Source organism: Entelurus aequoreus, linkage group LG05 (genome assembly GCF_033978785.1).
Source record: "Entelurus aequoreus isolate RoL-2023_Sb linkage group LG05, RoL_Eaeq_v1.1, whole genome shotgun sequence".
In the NCBI taxonomy this organism is placed as follows: domain Eukaryota; kingdom Metazoa; phylum Chordata; class Actinopteri; order Syngnathiformes; family Syngnathidae; genus Entelurus; species Entelurus aequoreus.
The window spans coordinates 44,915,925-44,933,079 of record NC_084735.1 but is presented as its reverse complement, the minus strand read 5'-3'; the positions used below and the strand labels follow the sequence as shown (position 1 = coordinate 44,933,079).

Here is a 17,155-nt window from a genome sequence, read left to right as displayed (position 1 = left end):
GTTCCTCATGTCTCTATTCCCCACCAGTGGGGCGCGCCCCACACTTTGAGAAACGCTGCATTAGCCGCATCTTCCAAGCGTTTTTTATCTTTAAAATTCTAATAAAGAAAAAGAAGTGTGTTCTTGTCTCTAATAATGATTGTAAACGATAGGCAAAATTCCGGAAAAAATGCAGTTCCCCTTTTAACGACACCAAGAAATAAGTGCACGGTAAAGATTAAGAAGTGTAGATGGAACCACGTTACAGCAGAAAGTAACCTGATGTGAATAGGAAATTAAGAAGTAAATCAATAAGAGTCTCTAGAGCAGGGTTGCCCAAACTAGGCCCCGGGGCCAAATTTGGCCTGCCGAGTCTTTTGATGTGGCCCACAAAAGGGTGGCTTCCCAAATGTAATACATATTCATACTGACCTTTTAAGCTCTCTACGGGTGCCCTGATCCAATATTAATATTGGATCAGGCTGCAAACAGACTGGAGAAGTTGGTAGAGAAGGCCAGTAACGTGGTGGAAGTGGAGCTAGACTCTCTGGCGGTGGTGTCAGAGAGGAGAAGTCTAGCAAAACTCCTAGCCATTATGGACAACACCTCCCACCCACTACCCTCAGACCTTTTGGAGAGAATGAGCACGTTCAGTGGAAGGCTCAGACTCTCAAAATGCAACACGGAACGACACAGGAGGTCCTTCATACCGACAGCCATCAGACTGTATAATGCATATGTTCCTTGACTGCACTTAAATGTAGAGTATATGTAGAATATATTTATATTATTTATATATTATATATTACATATATAATATGTTATATATATTATATTATTTATTATTATTCTTGTCTATTGTGAGCGAACTGTGGTGCTGAATTTCCCCCAGGGATCAATAAAGTACTTTCTATTCTATTCTAGTCTATATCACATATCATTCCATTATCAGCATAACAATCTAGTATTGGATCATATCGGCTTGCAGCTAAACGTTCCAATATTAGTTTTACTCCAAGTAGTCCTGCAGTGTGTTTACTTGTACAAAGCTGGACAGCCAGTTAACATCTAAATGTCCTCCAATAAGTACACAATGTTGGTCTTTTCTTCTATTTTAGTCGAAGTCATTTACAAAAGGCATGGTCAACTACTAGGAGCTAGCAGCTACACAACAGCTAAGCACACAATAGCACACAAGCTAGATATACTGTACGTAGTAAGTGTTTTTAATTGAACAATATTGCAGTGTAGAACACGGGGGGTGCTGGGGCCTATCCCAGCTGCACTCGGGCAGAAGGCGGGGTACACACTGGACAAGTAGCCACCTCATCGCAGGGCCAACACAGATAGACAACATTCACACTCACATTCACACGCTAGGGGCCAATTTAATTTGGATAAAATAGAGTATTGATTGGTTAATGTGAAAACACAGCTAGTTACAAATGTCATCAAAGCTATGAGTCAAAGCGTATGTGTTCCACATCCAATCAGGATGCAGATTCCCATCATAATCATTATCGGCTATGATACTGCAAACAAACGCATGATCCATCACAAGGCAGACAGTGTGCTGGAATGTGTTAGGAACTTTTGATCCATTTGTCCCTTTAAGTAGTTTGCCCTGTTATGAGTTGCCTCAAATAGTTATTTTTTCTTTCAACTCCTGACCTCTTAAGAAGTTAAATATACATTTATCTTACTGGAAGCATGTGCAATGTGTGTGTGCTCACTTGGCAACATGTCATATGGTGAAATATAAGTTGATAAATCAACCAATTCATTACGTCAGCTATTTCCTGTTGCACACAGTTTTCACGTTACCATGGTAATGCGGCTTCTTGTCTCTGAGGGAATAAAAAGTGCATGAGAACGTGACATTTTACCACTGGAATTTTTCACCTGTTGCAAACATCCATTGACCTTCTCATTGGGAATGTTTAGCTGCAGACAGTCCATTCAGGGGCAGAGACACTGATCAATGTATAAGACTATTTAAGAAAAGATGTATGATCATTGTTTCCCCAAAGGACGGCAATCTACTTATTGTGTTGTGTTGCTGTGTTATGGCCTTGTCATCTAATTTGCATAATTGACCATGATGCATGTTATTTCTATGGAAACTGTGGAAGACAAAAAGTGAGATATACACATAAAAAGAATAACAAATATGTTTAGGAAATACAAATTAGCTTTCTTCTGTTGCTTCATCTTAGGTTTTTTAATGTCACAAGTAACAAGTAAAGTTTTAATGTAATACTGTTTAATATCACGATTATTGTGTTATCATGGTTATGATTATTATCGCGGTATTGTTGAATGTGCTCAAAGAGTACTTATGCATACACTGAAATCTTTTGACCAAGTTGTTCTTTTTAAATAGAAATAAAATAAATGGACACACTGTTAGACAACCCACTACAGTATTTTGCATGTTTTGTGTTTCTTACACTTCACTGATAGTGTGTTTGTCTTAGTATTTGATCTGGCTAAGCTTTTATTGTTTTAAAAATATGCCAGCCCGGGGTCGCCCTACGCTGCGGCTGTGCGTGCCCGCCTGGTGCCTGGTGGCTGCTTTCCTCCCTTGTTGGGGCCCCGGCGGTGCTGCCCGACTGCCCTGCGGGGGTCTCCCTCCTGTGTTTTACTCCGCCCTTATTTATTTATTAATTTTATTTATATATATACTTATATATATATATTTTTAAAATGATCTATTTAATAAATTTTATTTATTCTGTTAAATTATATACATGTATATATAGGTGCGTGTGTGTGTGTGTGTGTGTGTGTGTGTGTGTGTGTGTGTGTGTGTGTGTGTGTGTGTGTGTGTGTGTGTGTGTGTGTGTGTGTGTGTGTGTGTGTGTGTGTGTGTGTGTGTGTGTGTGTGTGTACGTTTGTATGTATGTATGGTGGAATCTGTGTGTATGTATGTAGGTACATGTGTGTGTGTCGCTGCCCCGGTGTGCATTGCTGATCGCGGCACCAGGCCTGCAGAGATGCCATGGCATGCCGGCTGTGGGTGCGGGGCTGGGCCCTTATGGCTTTTTGCCGGATGGGGTGCCTGGTGGGTGGTGGGCGGGGGGGCCTGGACGTGCGGGTATGGCTGCGGGGTTTGGTGGCGCTGGACACTGTTGGCAACCAGGCCTCATGTTTATTTTTATTTTATTTATTTAAAGGGTTTATTTTATTTTATTTATTATTTTTATTTTTATTTTTATTTTTTATATTTTTTGTTTTTGTTTTTGTTTTGTTTTGGTGTATGTATGTGTGTGTATATGTGTGCATATGTATATGTATGTAGGTGTATATATATGTGTGTGTGTGTGTGTATGTGTATATGCATGCATGTGTGTATGTGTATGTATGTGTATATACATATATGTATGTATATGTGTATGTGTGTATGTATGTGTGTATGAATGTGTAGGTGTGTGTATGGGTGTGGATGTCCGGTGGATCGATTGGCCTGTATGTGGATGAGTTGGGGTAGGTGGGTTGGCGGCCTCTGTGGTAGCTGGGGGTGTGCGTTGTTGTGGTTTACGGGGTAGGTCGCTTTTTTTTGTTTCAGGTTTCGGCGGCCGCGGGTGTTTGTACTGCGGACGGGCGGTGGTGGTGATGGTTGCTGTGGTACTGCCGGCGGTTGGCGTCGCTGTGTTGGGTTGGAGTGGTTGGGGGACTGTGGCTGGTATCTGTGCGCTTGTGGGGTTGTGGGGGCTGGCTGGCGTTGGCTTGACGGCTGGTTTGGGGGCTGACGTGCGGACGGGGTGCATTGACTTCTTCCCCAGTTGGGGGGCACCATCCCCTGGCCGGAACTCGTATGGGTGCGTTGCTGTGTGGATGGCCGGGATGCGGTGTTTGCATTGGGCATGGGGCTGTGCAGTTTTTCTGCGTTTGGTTGCTGGTATGGGCTCTGCGGGGTTGGGTTGGGGCGGGCGGGGGCTGGCTTTGTTTGGCGGGGGGGGGGGGCTCGCGTGACGTCACGCTAAAGTGGTCTGGTGTGGGTCACGGGCCGTGGGGGGGGGGCGGCTTCCTGGCCGTAGTTCCTGGTTGTCGGCCGCATGGACTGGGGGGGGTGTCCGGGCCCTCTACTCCTCCTACTTATAGCACACACAGTCACACAAATATAGGACTTTGGGGGATGGTCCTGCGGGGAGGCATGGCGGGGGGTTGAGGATGCCTCCTATGGGGCTCCGGTCCTCCTGTCTTGTCCCCTGCTCGGCCATCCCTCAATCTTAGCTGCATATTAGACACTTAGGATTTGGAGGGCTCGGCTTGGTTGGGACCCACCAAGACCTTGATGTCCCCCAATTTTAATCGCATTATTAGTTCCCACAAGCATACATATCTCACTCACGCTACAGTACACGCATCAATAGGGACTGGAGGTCGGCTGTAATGGCTGACCTCCTAATTTTAACTACACAGTAGACACTCTGGGGGCCTTGTACACATGCATGTGGGGGGGTTGGGGTTCGGCGCACCCCTCATTGCCTCGTTGGCCGGCGCGGATTCCGGCCACTGCGTTCTGGTGGCCTGCCAGGCTTTTATTAATTTATTATTATTATTATTATTATTATTATTTTTATTTTTTTTATTTTTATGTGTATATATGTGTATGTATGTATATATATATATATATGTGTGTATGTATGTATGTATGTGTATGTGTATGTGTATGTGTATGTATGTGTATGTATATATGTATATATATATATTTATTTATTTTTATTTTATTTTATTTTTTATTTGTGTGTGGCGTTGCGCGGGTCTCGCTTCCTGTTGGGTGGGGTCCGTGCCCGTGTGGCCCGACCTTGCGCTGTGGGGTCTCTGTTGGCGACTTGATGTGGTGGCGGCGCGGCGCCCGTGTCTGGTCTGGATACTGTGTCTCGGTTGTTTGGGCGGTGGTGTGTTTGTGCGGGTTTGGGTTGGGGTGGTGGGGTCTTTTGGCGGGGGGGGGGGGTGTTGGTGTCTCTTGTTTGCGTGTTGGCGTTTGGGCTTGCTGGCGGGCTGGCGCTGGCTGGTATCTGTGATCCTGTTGGCGTGTGGTTGCCGGTCGCGGTTTATTTTTTTGATCGCTTTGATTTGATTGGGTGGTGCTGGCTGTCTGTGGGTGTTGTGGCTGCTGTTTCTGCTGCCGTTTGTTTGTGGTGTGGGCGCCCGTGGCTGCTGGGTCTGGTGCAGGGGGGTGGCTGATGTTGTGACTGGTGGCAGCGCGCGCGCGTGGTGGTTGTCGGGGCTGACAAACTGTGTATATGTATGTGTATGTGTGTGTGTGTATGTATGTATGTATGTATGTATGTATGTATGTATATATATGTGTATGTGTATGCATGTGTATGTGTGTGTATGTGTACATGTGTATGTTTATGTGTATGTATATATATATGTATGTATATTTCTGGGGGTACGTTCTGGGCCTGCCTGTCGGGTGGGGGTCGGCGCCTCAGGCTACTGCATCCGGACTGCGTGTCTGGAGCTCCTGGGTCCCGCCGTCCATCCCTTCCGGGTGGCCGTCTTGGTTGGGGCCTGCTGGGTCTGGTCCCTGCGTCTACTGTGGTGGCTTGGTGCTGCAGGGTATTCCGAGGTGCTGCGAGTCGGCCAGTTGTTGGGGTAGCGACCTTGTGTGTCAGCATGTCTGTGATCTTCTTTTAATTCTTTTTTTATTTATTTTTATTTTTTTTTTACAAATAGATTTAATTATTTATTTATTTATTTTTTTCCCCTTTTTTAAAAAAATATATTTTATTAATATTATTATTATTATTATTATGTATTTATTTATTTTATTTATTTATTCCCCTACCTCAGGGGGGGGACTCGGCGGGGCGGTTGCTGGTTGTTCCATCTCCATCGTTGGGGTCCCTGCGGGTGGGGTGGGTGGTTCCTGTGGCCCCGTGCTGGGTGGTCCTGTGGTGGCCGGCTTGGGTGGGGTGGCCGTGGGCTGGCCTCGCCGCGCTCTCCGGGGGTGGGGGGGGGGCTCGTGGAGGCCCTGTTGCCGGTGGGGCGGGGGCGGTCTTCCCGTCCGGTTGCGGGGGGTCTCCGGGCCCCTCGGGCGGGGCGTCCCGCCTTTCTGTCCGTGTGGGGTGTGGTCTCTCGCTGGCTTGGGGTCTGGCTTCCCCCTGTTTTTCTCGTGCCTTGTCTTCTGCCGGGTGTGTCTGTCTGCGGCCTGCTGCTGGCCCTTGTGGGCGGCACGGTGGGCCAGGCTCTGGGGTTCCTGTCGCTGTCCGGCTTGGCTGCGTGGGGGCGGTGGCCCCTGGTTCCCTGGGCACCACACCTACTGTTTGTGGGATGGGTTCTCGGGGAGGCTGGGGCCGTACTCTGGCTCCCGCACACACTGGGAGTCAAATGTATTGTACATGCAAATTCACATATACTCACACACATACATACACACATACATAGGTACCTACGCTCCCACATACATATACAAATAAATACAGTACATATTTACACACTCAAAGTTCGTACATCCACACGCACATTCATTATACAAACATACTGTATACACATACTGTACATATACATTCACTGTAAAAACATACATATACACATACTGTACATATACATTCACTGTACAAACACACACATACACATACTACACATACATTCACTGTACAAACACACACATACATATACTGTACATATACATTCACTGTACAAACACACATTTACACATACTACACATACATTCACTGTACAAACACACACATACATATACTGTACATATACATTCACTGTACAAACACACATTTACACATACTGTACATATACATTCACTGTTCAAACACACATACTGTATACACATACTGTACATATACATTCGCTGTACACACATATACACATACTGTACATATACATTCACTGTACAAGCACACATACACATACTGTACATATACAAGTACATATGCACACATACACTCATGCACATAATCACGTTTCATCAAACATATATTAACGTTGTTGCCCTAGGGTAAACTGGGTATAAAACATGGCACACTGACAAAGCTTAACCTATTGTTACTATAACAATCTACAAGGTTAAGGTTGCTTCTCTTTCTTCCCCTCCATTTTTCTGCATTCTTTCGTATCTCAAGTTATCATTACGTATATGTATTGTTGCATTTGAACAATTGTATTGTTGATAATAAAGGTAAAGTACTGGTATTGTTTATTATCAATAGCACTATTTCTATTGGTATTCATATTGCTCCATTTTTAGTGTAATAATGCTCATTGTCATTTCTGTATTTTATTTTTATTTTTTTAAAATTTTCGCTAACTGCTTATTTGCTATTACTTTTACCATCATATTTGTACATGTCGTATTTGCTGATGTTGCTCTGTTGTTGTTGTTGTTGTGTTTGCTGTTGTTGTTTTTGTCTCTCTGTCTAATCCCCCTCTTGTCCCCACAATTCCCCCCTCTGTCTTCCTTTTTCTCTCTTTCTATCCCCTCCTGCTCCGGCCCGGCTGCACCAAATGATAATATAAATACATTTAATAAAGTCAAAATACAATTAAGGCAACAAGAGAAGTATCCTACACTTCTCTTTTGTAAAGTAAATCTGAACAGCCGATATGGGCATCTACATCTGCTATATGATTTGCCCGAGAAGCTGGGCAGGACATTATTAAAAAAAAAAAAAAAAAAAAAAAAAAAAAATATTAGTTTGTACTGGAGCACTTAAAGATGTATTTGAATGAAAAATGCGTAACAAATCAAATCTAATTTTTTTTCTTCTTCTGGCGAGCGTATTAGCGTACTAGTCTGTTCAGCGGTCCTTGAATAAAAAAAAACCCCATCTCAGTCTCATATTTCTCTTAGTATAGAACCATCAGATCACTCTCGATAGTTTTACCATGGTTATCATTAATGCCGTTTATCGTTACACCCCGAGTCTGAATATTCACTAGCTAGTTTCCTGACCGCGTATGCAGAGCAACAATCACACACAGTCCCATTATAATGTGTTTATGAGCGAGGGCAACAGCTAGTGATAAATCAATGTGAGGCGGTCCAGATTTACATGTTACCCTAGCTTTAAAGGGAAACTGTTCTTTTTTTTTTTTTTTTAGAATTTTGCATATTGTTCACAATCCTTATGAGAGACAAGAAAACAACATTCTTGTTTTTCGCATTCTAACATATAAAAATTGTCTCGTTCTTGGTGGCTAGCAATGCAGCTATCCTATCTTATTCTAAAAAACGTCAACAATACTTGTTCCGTTACCTGTATATTAACCAAGCTGTAGCAACATTGTTATTGTAAGAGCGAACACTGAGGAACTCTTTTTCTAGCGTACTAACACATTGGCGTGCTTCGGTATTAGCTGTAAAAGCTAACTACAGAAAGAGATAAGCTAGCTTCTACGTCACGTCAACATGAAACACGTTTGGGTGCTTGTGATGCACAACACAGCGATAGAACAACAATTTGTACTGACTGAAAAAGAGGAACAATCATACATTACAGTATGTTTAAAGTATTAGCCCACATGTTCATGTTTTGTTTGTACACAGCTAGCCATACAGCGTATGCACTGTAGTGTACGGTGATGTACTGCATGTATCATGATCAATAGTATAGTGACTTACTCGATGGACAGTTGTCCGTTTGGTCAAGCTGGCTGTGGACTTTTCCAGTTGATTTGGGTAAGCAATCCATTAATTTGGCATAGCTTTGCTCAAACTTCCAGATTTGCAGCGTGACCATGTCTCTCTGTTGGCCTCCGTCTGCTCCAACGTTTCAGCCTTTTCTTCGTGCTCGCTTCTGTAGGCAGCAGTTCATCTTCCGTATATTTAGTTTCAAAAAGATGAGGTTGTGAATCCTCATTGGTCCAAAAATAGCCGTCTTCGTTGTCTTTTACCAAGTTTGGCATGTTTAGAAAACACACTTGCGTTTGATTCCGGGAGTAGGAGCGTATTTGTTGCAGGAAGTCGGAAGTGCGCTGCTATGGACACGGAAATAAATATGCCAAAATAATTAGTTCCGGCTGTGCATAAAGTGACTAAAATACGGTAAATGTTGTACATAATACAGATTATTATGATTGTGTCTGTTACTACATTATATATAGACTTACATCGTGTGTTCTGGTCTCTCCTAATGATTGTGAACGATAGGCAAAGTTCCACAATTGCAGTTCCCCAAAAGGGCATTCTAATTTATAATAATCAGTTTGTGCTAGGTGGCTAGCAACACAGATAATGGTAGCAATCCATTCTGCCTCTAAATCACTTCAAGAATGCATCCAAAAACCATCAACAATACTTTATTTACGTTCCGTAACCCGAATGATAACCAAGCTTTAGTGACATTGTTATTGTAAGAGCGAACACTGAAGAACAGTTTTTATAGCGTAATCGCCGTGCAGGCTACAGTATTAACTGTAAGCTAACTTCTTGTGTCAGTAGCTGAATGGCTTTTGAGTTTGTAATGCACAAAACAATGCGATACGACACCAATCTGTACTGCCTGAAAAACATGAACAATCATAATACAGTATCTGTAAAGTATAGGCCCATATTTCATGTTTTGTTTGTACACTTCAAGCTTGACAGTTTAGTGTAATAACAAGCATGATTTGCTACATATCTTATGATCAATATTATAGCGAATTGACTTACTCGATTAGTTGTCTGTTTGGTCCAGCTGGCCGGGGACTTTTTCCCAATTGATTTTGGGTAAGCACACCATTTATGTAGGCATAGCTTGGCTCCAAGTTCCTGACTCTCTCAGTTTCTGTCTGCTCCGACGTTTCACCCTCTCTTCGCGCTTGCTTCTATAACCAGCAGTTCATCCTCCGTATATTCAGGTTGTGAAACCTCATATGTCCAAAAACAGCCATCTTTGTTGTCTATTACCAAGTCTGGCATGATTATAATACACAAGCTTTTGTATACAGAAGTAGAACACACATTTGTTGCTGGAAGTCGCAGAATAAATGCGCTGAGGAAATAAGTCCCGGTAATGCTTAAAATGTTCAAACTACGGTAAATATTGAACATATTACATATTGTTATGAATGTGTCTGTTACTACATTATATATATACTTGCAGTGTGTATATAAAATGTTGATGGAGGGTTCTGAAGTTGTTATGGAGGGCTATAAGGGCTACAATTGTGACTCCCATTAGCGGCATCTTGCAAGCATTTTCTATCATTTTTAGAATTCGAAAAAAATATACTTGTGCGTTCTTGTCTCTCATAATGATTGTGAACGATAGGCACATTTAAAAAAAAAAAGTGCAGTTCCCCTTAAACTCCCACCCTTCCTTCTGCAGCAGCTGAATGGCATCACTTGCTGCAGTGACTTGAGAGCATTAGCAGCCCAGCACTTTATGAGGGCTAGAAAAGCTCCATGATGTGTGACGCACAAGTTGAACAAAGACAGCCCAGCATGTGAGTTGGCTTTCAACCACTGCATCTCTTTTTCTTGCACTTCCCGGCTTAGTTTCAAATTTGTGTAGCTTCTTTCTGCATCCTGCTCTGTTCATAGATAGCAAAGTATCTCAAGGCCATGTCATGGTTTCCTTCCTAATTTATAATGCAATGTCATCTTAGACAAACGAGGTGTTTATGCCTCTGTAGGTCACTAGGGAAGGTAATTTATGGAAGCCCTGGAGAATAATGGAGCCTCCTTCAGCTCCTCATGAAGTCTTCATTAAAGTGTCAACTTAATCCACAGACCTAATGTCCTCTTGATCATGTGAACAAGGGCATCATTAAAATCACTGTCCAAAGCAGACACTTGAGAGAGAGTCCAATAACAGGTGGTCATCAGACAAGTACTGTAAGTATGTTTTTAAATACTGATCTTTTGTTCCTCATCTCCAAATAACTAAATAGGAAATTAAATCAGTAGAGGTAACCTAAAACCTGTGGCTGATTTTCAAAACATCTATTATCTTTACGTTCACCATTTTGACATTTGATTAAGCCATTATTTAAAACTTAATAAACCAACACCTTTCATTGATGTAGTCAGATTTAAACAATGACTCATTGGAAATACCAGTTCCTCTACTTAATATGGAAGTAAAAGTACTAAAATTTTCACATAGTTTAGTGTAAAACACATTTAAATAATCCGTTAGTGTGTTCTTACTGTTCTTTTACTTAGGGATGGGCGATATGGCCTGTCTATATCGCAATGTATATTGCAGGCTTCTGGGGTAACAATACATATCACTACCGGTCGGTATACATTATTTCGTATGCAAATTATAATAAAACCATTTCAAAATGGGTTACAAAAGCTTCTAATTTGGCTGCTGACATATACAGTATTATATTGAGTAATTTCCAGTATTATTATTATTATTATTATTATTAATTTACTTAAACTTTTAGTGTTAATAGCTGGTTACTTTATGTTGTGACATGTTTCTATCTACCTTTCTGTTATAATTTAATAAACACTTATTCCTCTGTTTGGATAATTTACATTAGTTTGGTGTGATACAACAAATTTGTGTATCGATCCAATACTATAGTATACACCATATAGCCAATATATAGTAGTTACAGGGGCAGTTTTGGCCATACCAATGCTGATATTGGATTAAATTGATAGATTCATTTTGATCACAATTATAATCAGATAAAAACACAAGATGGGGTTGTAACAATATCAATTAAATATTCAAATTATTTCCTACTATTGGCTCTGATTTAAATCCTTTGTTTTTTGCCCTTAAAGCACTCCTGTGTCCAGGGACTTATTTATTGAGTTTATAAACAATAACAAAAACAAAAAAAAGTTTTTTTGATAATAAAAAATAATGATATAACCACTGTAGAATCAACCTTATACTGATACTATACTTGGTATTGTCACTGTCAATATTTGTATCGATCTGCCACCTCCATAAGGAGGGCTAAGTTAGAGCTCCAAGAGCTCTAGCTTAGGGGTTAGCATGTGGTTGGACATTTTTTTCCTGCTCTTTATGGTACGACTTGTAGGACATTTAACAAATGAGTTTCCTACGATTCAATGAGCAGGTCCTCATTTGTGAAATCCATCTCACTTTTAGCATCTGGTAGCTGTTTTTAGTCTCGTTGCTTCCTGATTATTTTAATTTTTTTAGAATAGGAGCCATTACTTTTTTTGTAATGGGGAAGTTCTCATGTTTTTAGTACAGGAGAGAGTGCACAAGAATAAAAACTATTAGCAAGTCAAGTCAAGAAATCCAACATGTCTACGTACATATTTACCTTATTAGGCAATATGACTAGCAGTAGGTTGGCAATAAAGCAAAGTGATTTGCCAGCTGAACATGAATACATAATACTATACTGTGTAATAAGACAATAATACATTAATGAATAAGGTATAAAAACGGATTGACAGCAGTGTTGGTTGTAGAGTAGCAGAAAATGTCTGTGTTCTAATCGTGTCCTGCATGTTGAGTTCCGTGTAAGTCCTCACTCTTGAAGTATTTTAAGATCTTTTTTAAGTAATGTTTAAGCTCCACATTCTTGGACTTTGGGGGGCCACTGGGAAGCAATAAAATGTGTTTACCTTCCTGCCTTTTCCTGTGTTCACTGATCCTCAACTACTTTATGCTCAATTGTCAGCCTCCAAATATGTCTAATCCACTCCAATTACAAAGTATAGAGTTTCATTTGTTTGAATGGTTTGCATATGTTTGCCGTTGCAGGTCACAGGAGGCTCGGGACGTTTGTACACCTGCTTCGCGTCCTGCCACTACTGCCCCTGTCCAGCCTTCGCCTACATGGTGCTTCGGAGGAACAAAGGCCTGCTGGTGAGTCTGGTGAACACTGTCAATCAAACACAATCATTTCCTCAGACAGTTTGTGGTAGTTTGATTTGAAACCACTCTCACCACTAGGGATGGGATTGTTTAAATTTTTACCAATACTCATACCAAAGTGTTTTTTGTATTTTGTTTAAATACAATGCATGTTTATTTTAAGGGTTTTGGGAAATGCCATTTCAATTTAATTGTAATGTACATACTTCAATAATGTACCTACTCAGTAGCCTAGTGGTTAGAGCAGGGGTGTCAAACTCAAATACAGAGTGGGCCAAAATTTAAAACTGAACAAAGCCGCGGGCCAAGGTTGAACAAATTAACCTTTTAATAGGGACCCAAACAAGTTTTGCATTGACTATTGAACAAGCAAGGCTTATATAACTTAATAGTGACATGCAAAATCGAGTTTCAAATAATAATAATAATAATAAAAAAATATCAATGGCATATCAAATACAATTTAAATAAAAATTGAATGCCTCTTTTCTATTTGCAGCCTTCTGAGGTAAATATCAACATTAACTTTTTCCACAGGCTAATAAATTTGAAAATAAAATAACAATGAATAAACCAACCATTCAGGACTTTAAACTGCTCAGTTTGCAACACACTGATCTAATCTGATGTGCCCAAGCCAGATACCTGGCATCTTTTCTTGGATGCTAGTTCATTAATGTCGGGGCTCAGGCTTTGAGCTGAGGCAACCTTCATTATCGAATGAAGGTGTTCATCAGTCAGACGTATCCTGTGAGACATTTTCGTCATCTTCATTGAGGAGAAAAGTTGCACATGGAGAGCAATGGAGCAGCTTGGGTGCGGAGCTGAGGCATTGTGTCACGGATGAATTGTGGAAACTGTGCGGCGTCAACAGCATCATACTTTGACTTCAACGTGTCATCACACTGGAGTTCAATCAGCTCCATTTGGAGGTTAATTGGTGCTTTTTCCACATCAACTGCGAAGGGATTACTAAACAGTTCAAATCTACATTTCTGACCATCAAAGTGGCCAAATCGCCAGCTTAATTCAGCGCCGAGTACACTGAGTTTTTCAGCAAACTGTGCGCACACGGCGGTAGAGCATACTTGCCAACCCTCCCGAATTTCCCGGGAATTCCCCCTCCCGAAAATCTCCCGGGCATCCATATTATCTCGTATTCCACCCGGACCACAGTCTTGGGGGCGTGCCTTAAAGGCACTGCCTTTAACGTCCTCTACGAGCTGTCGTCACATCCGCTTTTCATCCATTCTAACAACGTGCCGGCCCAGTCACAAGATATGTGCGGCTTCTGTACGCACACACACGTGAATGCAAGCATACTTGCTCAACAGCCATACAGGTTACACTGAGGGTGGCCGCATAAACAACTTTAACAGTTACAAATATGCGCCACACTGTGAACCCACACCAAACAAGAATTACAAACACATTTCGGGAGAACATCCGCACCGTAACACAATATAAACACAACAGAACAAATACCCAGAACCCTTTGCAGCACTAACTCTTCCGGGACGCTACAAAATACACCCCTCGCTACCCCCTCTCCCCCCACACACACACACACACACACACACACACACACACACACACACACACACACACACACACACACACATGCACACACACACACACACACACACACACACACACACACACACACACACACACACACACACACACGCACACACCTTGTAGCGTCCTGGAAGAGTTAGTGCTGCAAAGGGTTCTGGGTATTTGTTCTGTTGTGTTTATCAATCAATCAATCAATCAATGTTTATTTATACAGCCCTAAATCACAAGTGTCTCAAAGGGCTGTTGTGTTACGGTGCAGATGTTCTCCCGAAATGTGTTTGTCATTCTTGTTTGGTGTGGGTTCACAGTGTGGCGCATATTTGTAACAGTGTTAAAGTTGTTTATACGGCTACCCTCAGTGTGACCTGTGTGGCTGTTGATCAATTATGCGTTGCATTCACTTGTGTTGGTGCGTGCAGAAGCCGCACATATTATGTGACTGGGCCAGCATGTTGTTGGACTGGATGAAAAGCGGACGTGACGACAGCTCGGGGTAGATTTTCGGGAGGGGCACTGAAATTTGGGAGTCTCCCGGGAGGGTTGGATAGTATGAGAATTAGCGGTGAATGCGGTGTTACCGCGCCACCGCCGCTGTATATAATCGGCGGGCCAGCTCTAGTGTTAATTTAATATTGCCTCAAGGGCCAAATGAAATTACATGGCGGGCCAAGTTTGGCCCGCGGGCCAGAGTTTGACATCTATGGGTTAGAGTGTCCGCCCTGAGATCGGTAGGTTGTGAGTTCAAACCCCGGCCGAGTCATACCAAAGACTCTAAAAATGGGACCCATTACCTCCCTGCTTGGCACTCAGCATCAAGGGTTGGATTTGGGGGTTAAATCACCAAAAATGATTCCCGGGCGCGGCCACCGATGCTGCCCACTGCTCCCCTCACCTCCCAGGGGGTGAACAAGGGGATGGGTCAAATGCAGAGGACACATTTCACCACACGTAGTGTGTGTGTGACAATCATTGGTACTTTAACTTTAACTTAAATACAATGTAAAGTAATACACTTAACAATATAAAATGCAACCCACAGCACATTGTCATAATTATCACAGCAAAACTAAAATAATTACAGAACACAGCAAAAAACATGCTTGTGAAAGCTATTTTACTTAGACCCGTATTTTGTCAGACAGGATTTAGCACGCAACGCTTTTATTGTGAAGGCCGGAAGTGTGCTGTTGGTCTATAAGGTGTCTTAACGAATATTGTGTTTTGAAGAGAGTCAGGCTGTGTTCAAATAAAAATACTTCTTGACTTCCTCCATGCTGTCCTTTCTCAACATCTTACAAAACCTTCAGTCACACTTGTTTTGTATTGTTGAAGTTCAGATAGTCAAGGTCTGTGAATCGCCTCCATTAAATCGCTCGCCTTAAAGGGGAACTGCACTGTTTTTTTTATTTTGCCTGTCGTTTACAATCCTTATAAGAGTTAATAACAGGTATGTTTGTTTTTTTTGCAAACTAATTTGTAATATTCGGCTCATTCTAGGTGGGTAGCAATGCAGCTAATGGGAGCAATCCATTTTGCCTCTAAATCACTCTAAAAATGCATGCAAAATCCGCCAACAATTTTTCATTTATGTTTCGTAACCTGCATAATAACCAAGCTGTAGCAACATTGTTATTGTAAAAGGAAACACTGAGGAACTCTTTTTCTAGCGTATAAACACATCGCCTTGGTCACAGAGACAGGCACACTGCTACGGCATTAGCCGTAATGTAGCTTCTGCGTTAGCAGATTAATTGCGTTTTGAGTTTGTAATGCACAGCACAATGCGATAGGACACCAATTTGTACTGACTGGAAAATATGAACAATCATATTACAGTATCTGTAAAGTATTAGCCCACATTTCATGTTTTGTTTGTACACGGATAGCTCGACCGTGTATGGGGGGCGTTTCCAGTTGATTTTGGGTTGGTGCAATAAAAGTTTTTACCAATGCAGGGTTTGTTAACCGTTTGTCTTTCATTGTGACGCAGTTTCTTGGAGCAGTGCCCTCCTCGCCAGATACACGAAAGCCTTTCCATTGATAATGACATTGTTTGCCACTCAGTGCGGCAGAAGCATTCCATCTCTGTCGACATAGCTTGGCTCTAAGCTCCACATTTACAACAGCCTGTCCTGACTCTCTCGGCTTCTGTCGGCTCCAACATTTCATCCTCTCTCATCTTCTTTAACCAGCACAGTAGTTTATCCTGTGTATATTCAGGTTAAAAGATATAAGGTTGTGAATCGTCCTTTGTCAAACCATTGTCGTCTTCGTAGTCTATTACCAAGTCTGCCAGGATTGGAACAAACAGGCGTTTGTTGCCAGAAATAGGAAATACGTTGCTATGGGCACTGAAATCAATGCGCCCAGGAAAGAATTTCGAGTAAATCATACAATGACCAAAATACGGTAAATATTGTAAGTATTACATGTTGTTATAATGTGTCTGTTACAAAATTATATACAGTACATACTTGCAGCGTGTATTCAAAACATTGATGATAAAGTTGTTTTAGAGGGCTTTGTAGGAACGTGTGTTCTTGTCTCTCAAAATGATTGTGAATGACAGGCAAAATTCCTGCCCAAAAAGTGCATTTCCCATTAACCCTTATTGGTGCATAATTAGGAAGTTGCGTGTTGTGGTGAAAACTGACTGCGGTGAAATGTGTGTCTTGGATCTGGTGACTACTTTTTGCATGTAAAGACCGACAACAAAATGTCAAAATAGCGTCAGACTGTGTGTGTCTGTGTCTGGATCACTGTATCAATGTGTCAAGGTATCGTTTTTGCACATAAATGAGCCACCGATAGCTGCTTTATTT

General features: G+C 41.8%; 1 protein-coding gene across 4 annotated transcripts in view; it reads left to right on the top strand.

The window, feature by feature from the left end:
* zswim7 (zinc finger, SWIM-type containing 7) overlaps positions 1-17,155 on the top strand; it is a 65,345-nt gene that overhangs the window by 19,093 nt on the left and 29,097 nt on the right. For all 4 annotated transcript variants that reach the window (XM_062048210.1, XM_062048212.1, XM_062048214.1 and 1 more), the window contains exon 4: positions 12,642-12,746. In XM_062048210.1, the coding sequence (XP_061904194.1) occupies positions 12,642-12,746 (105 nt within the window). The remainder of the gene's footprint in view (positions 1-12,641; positions 12,747-17,155) is intronic.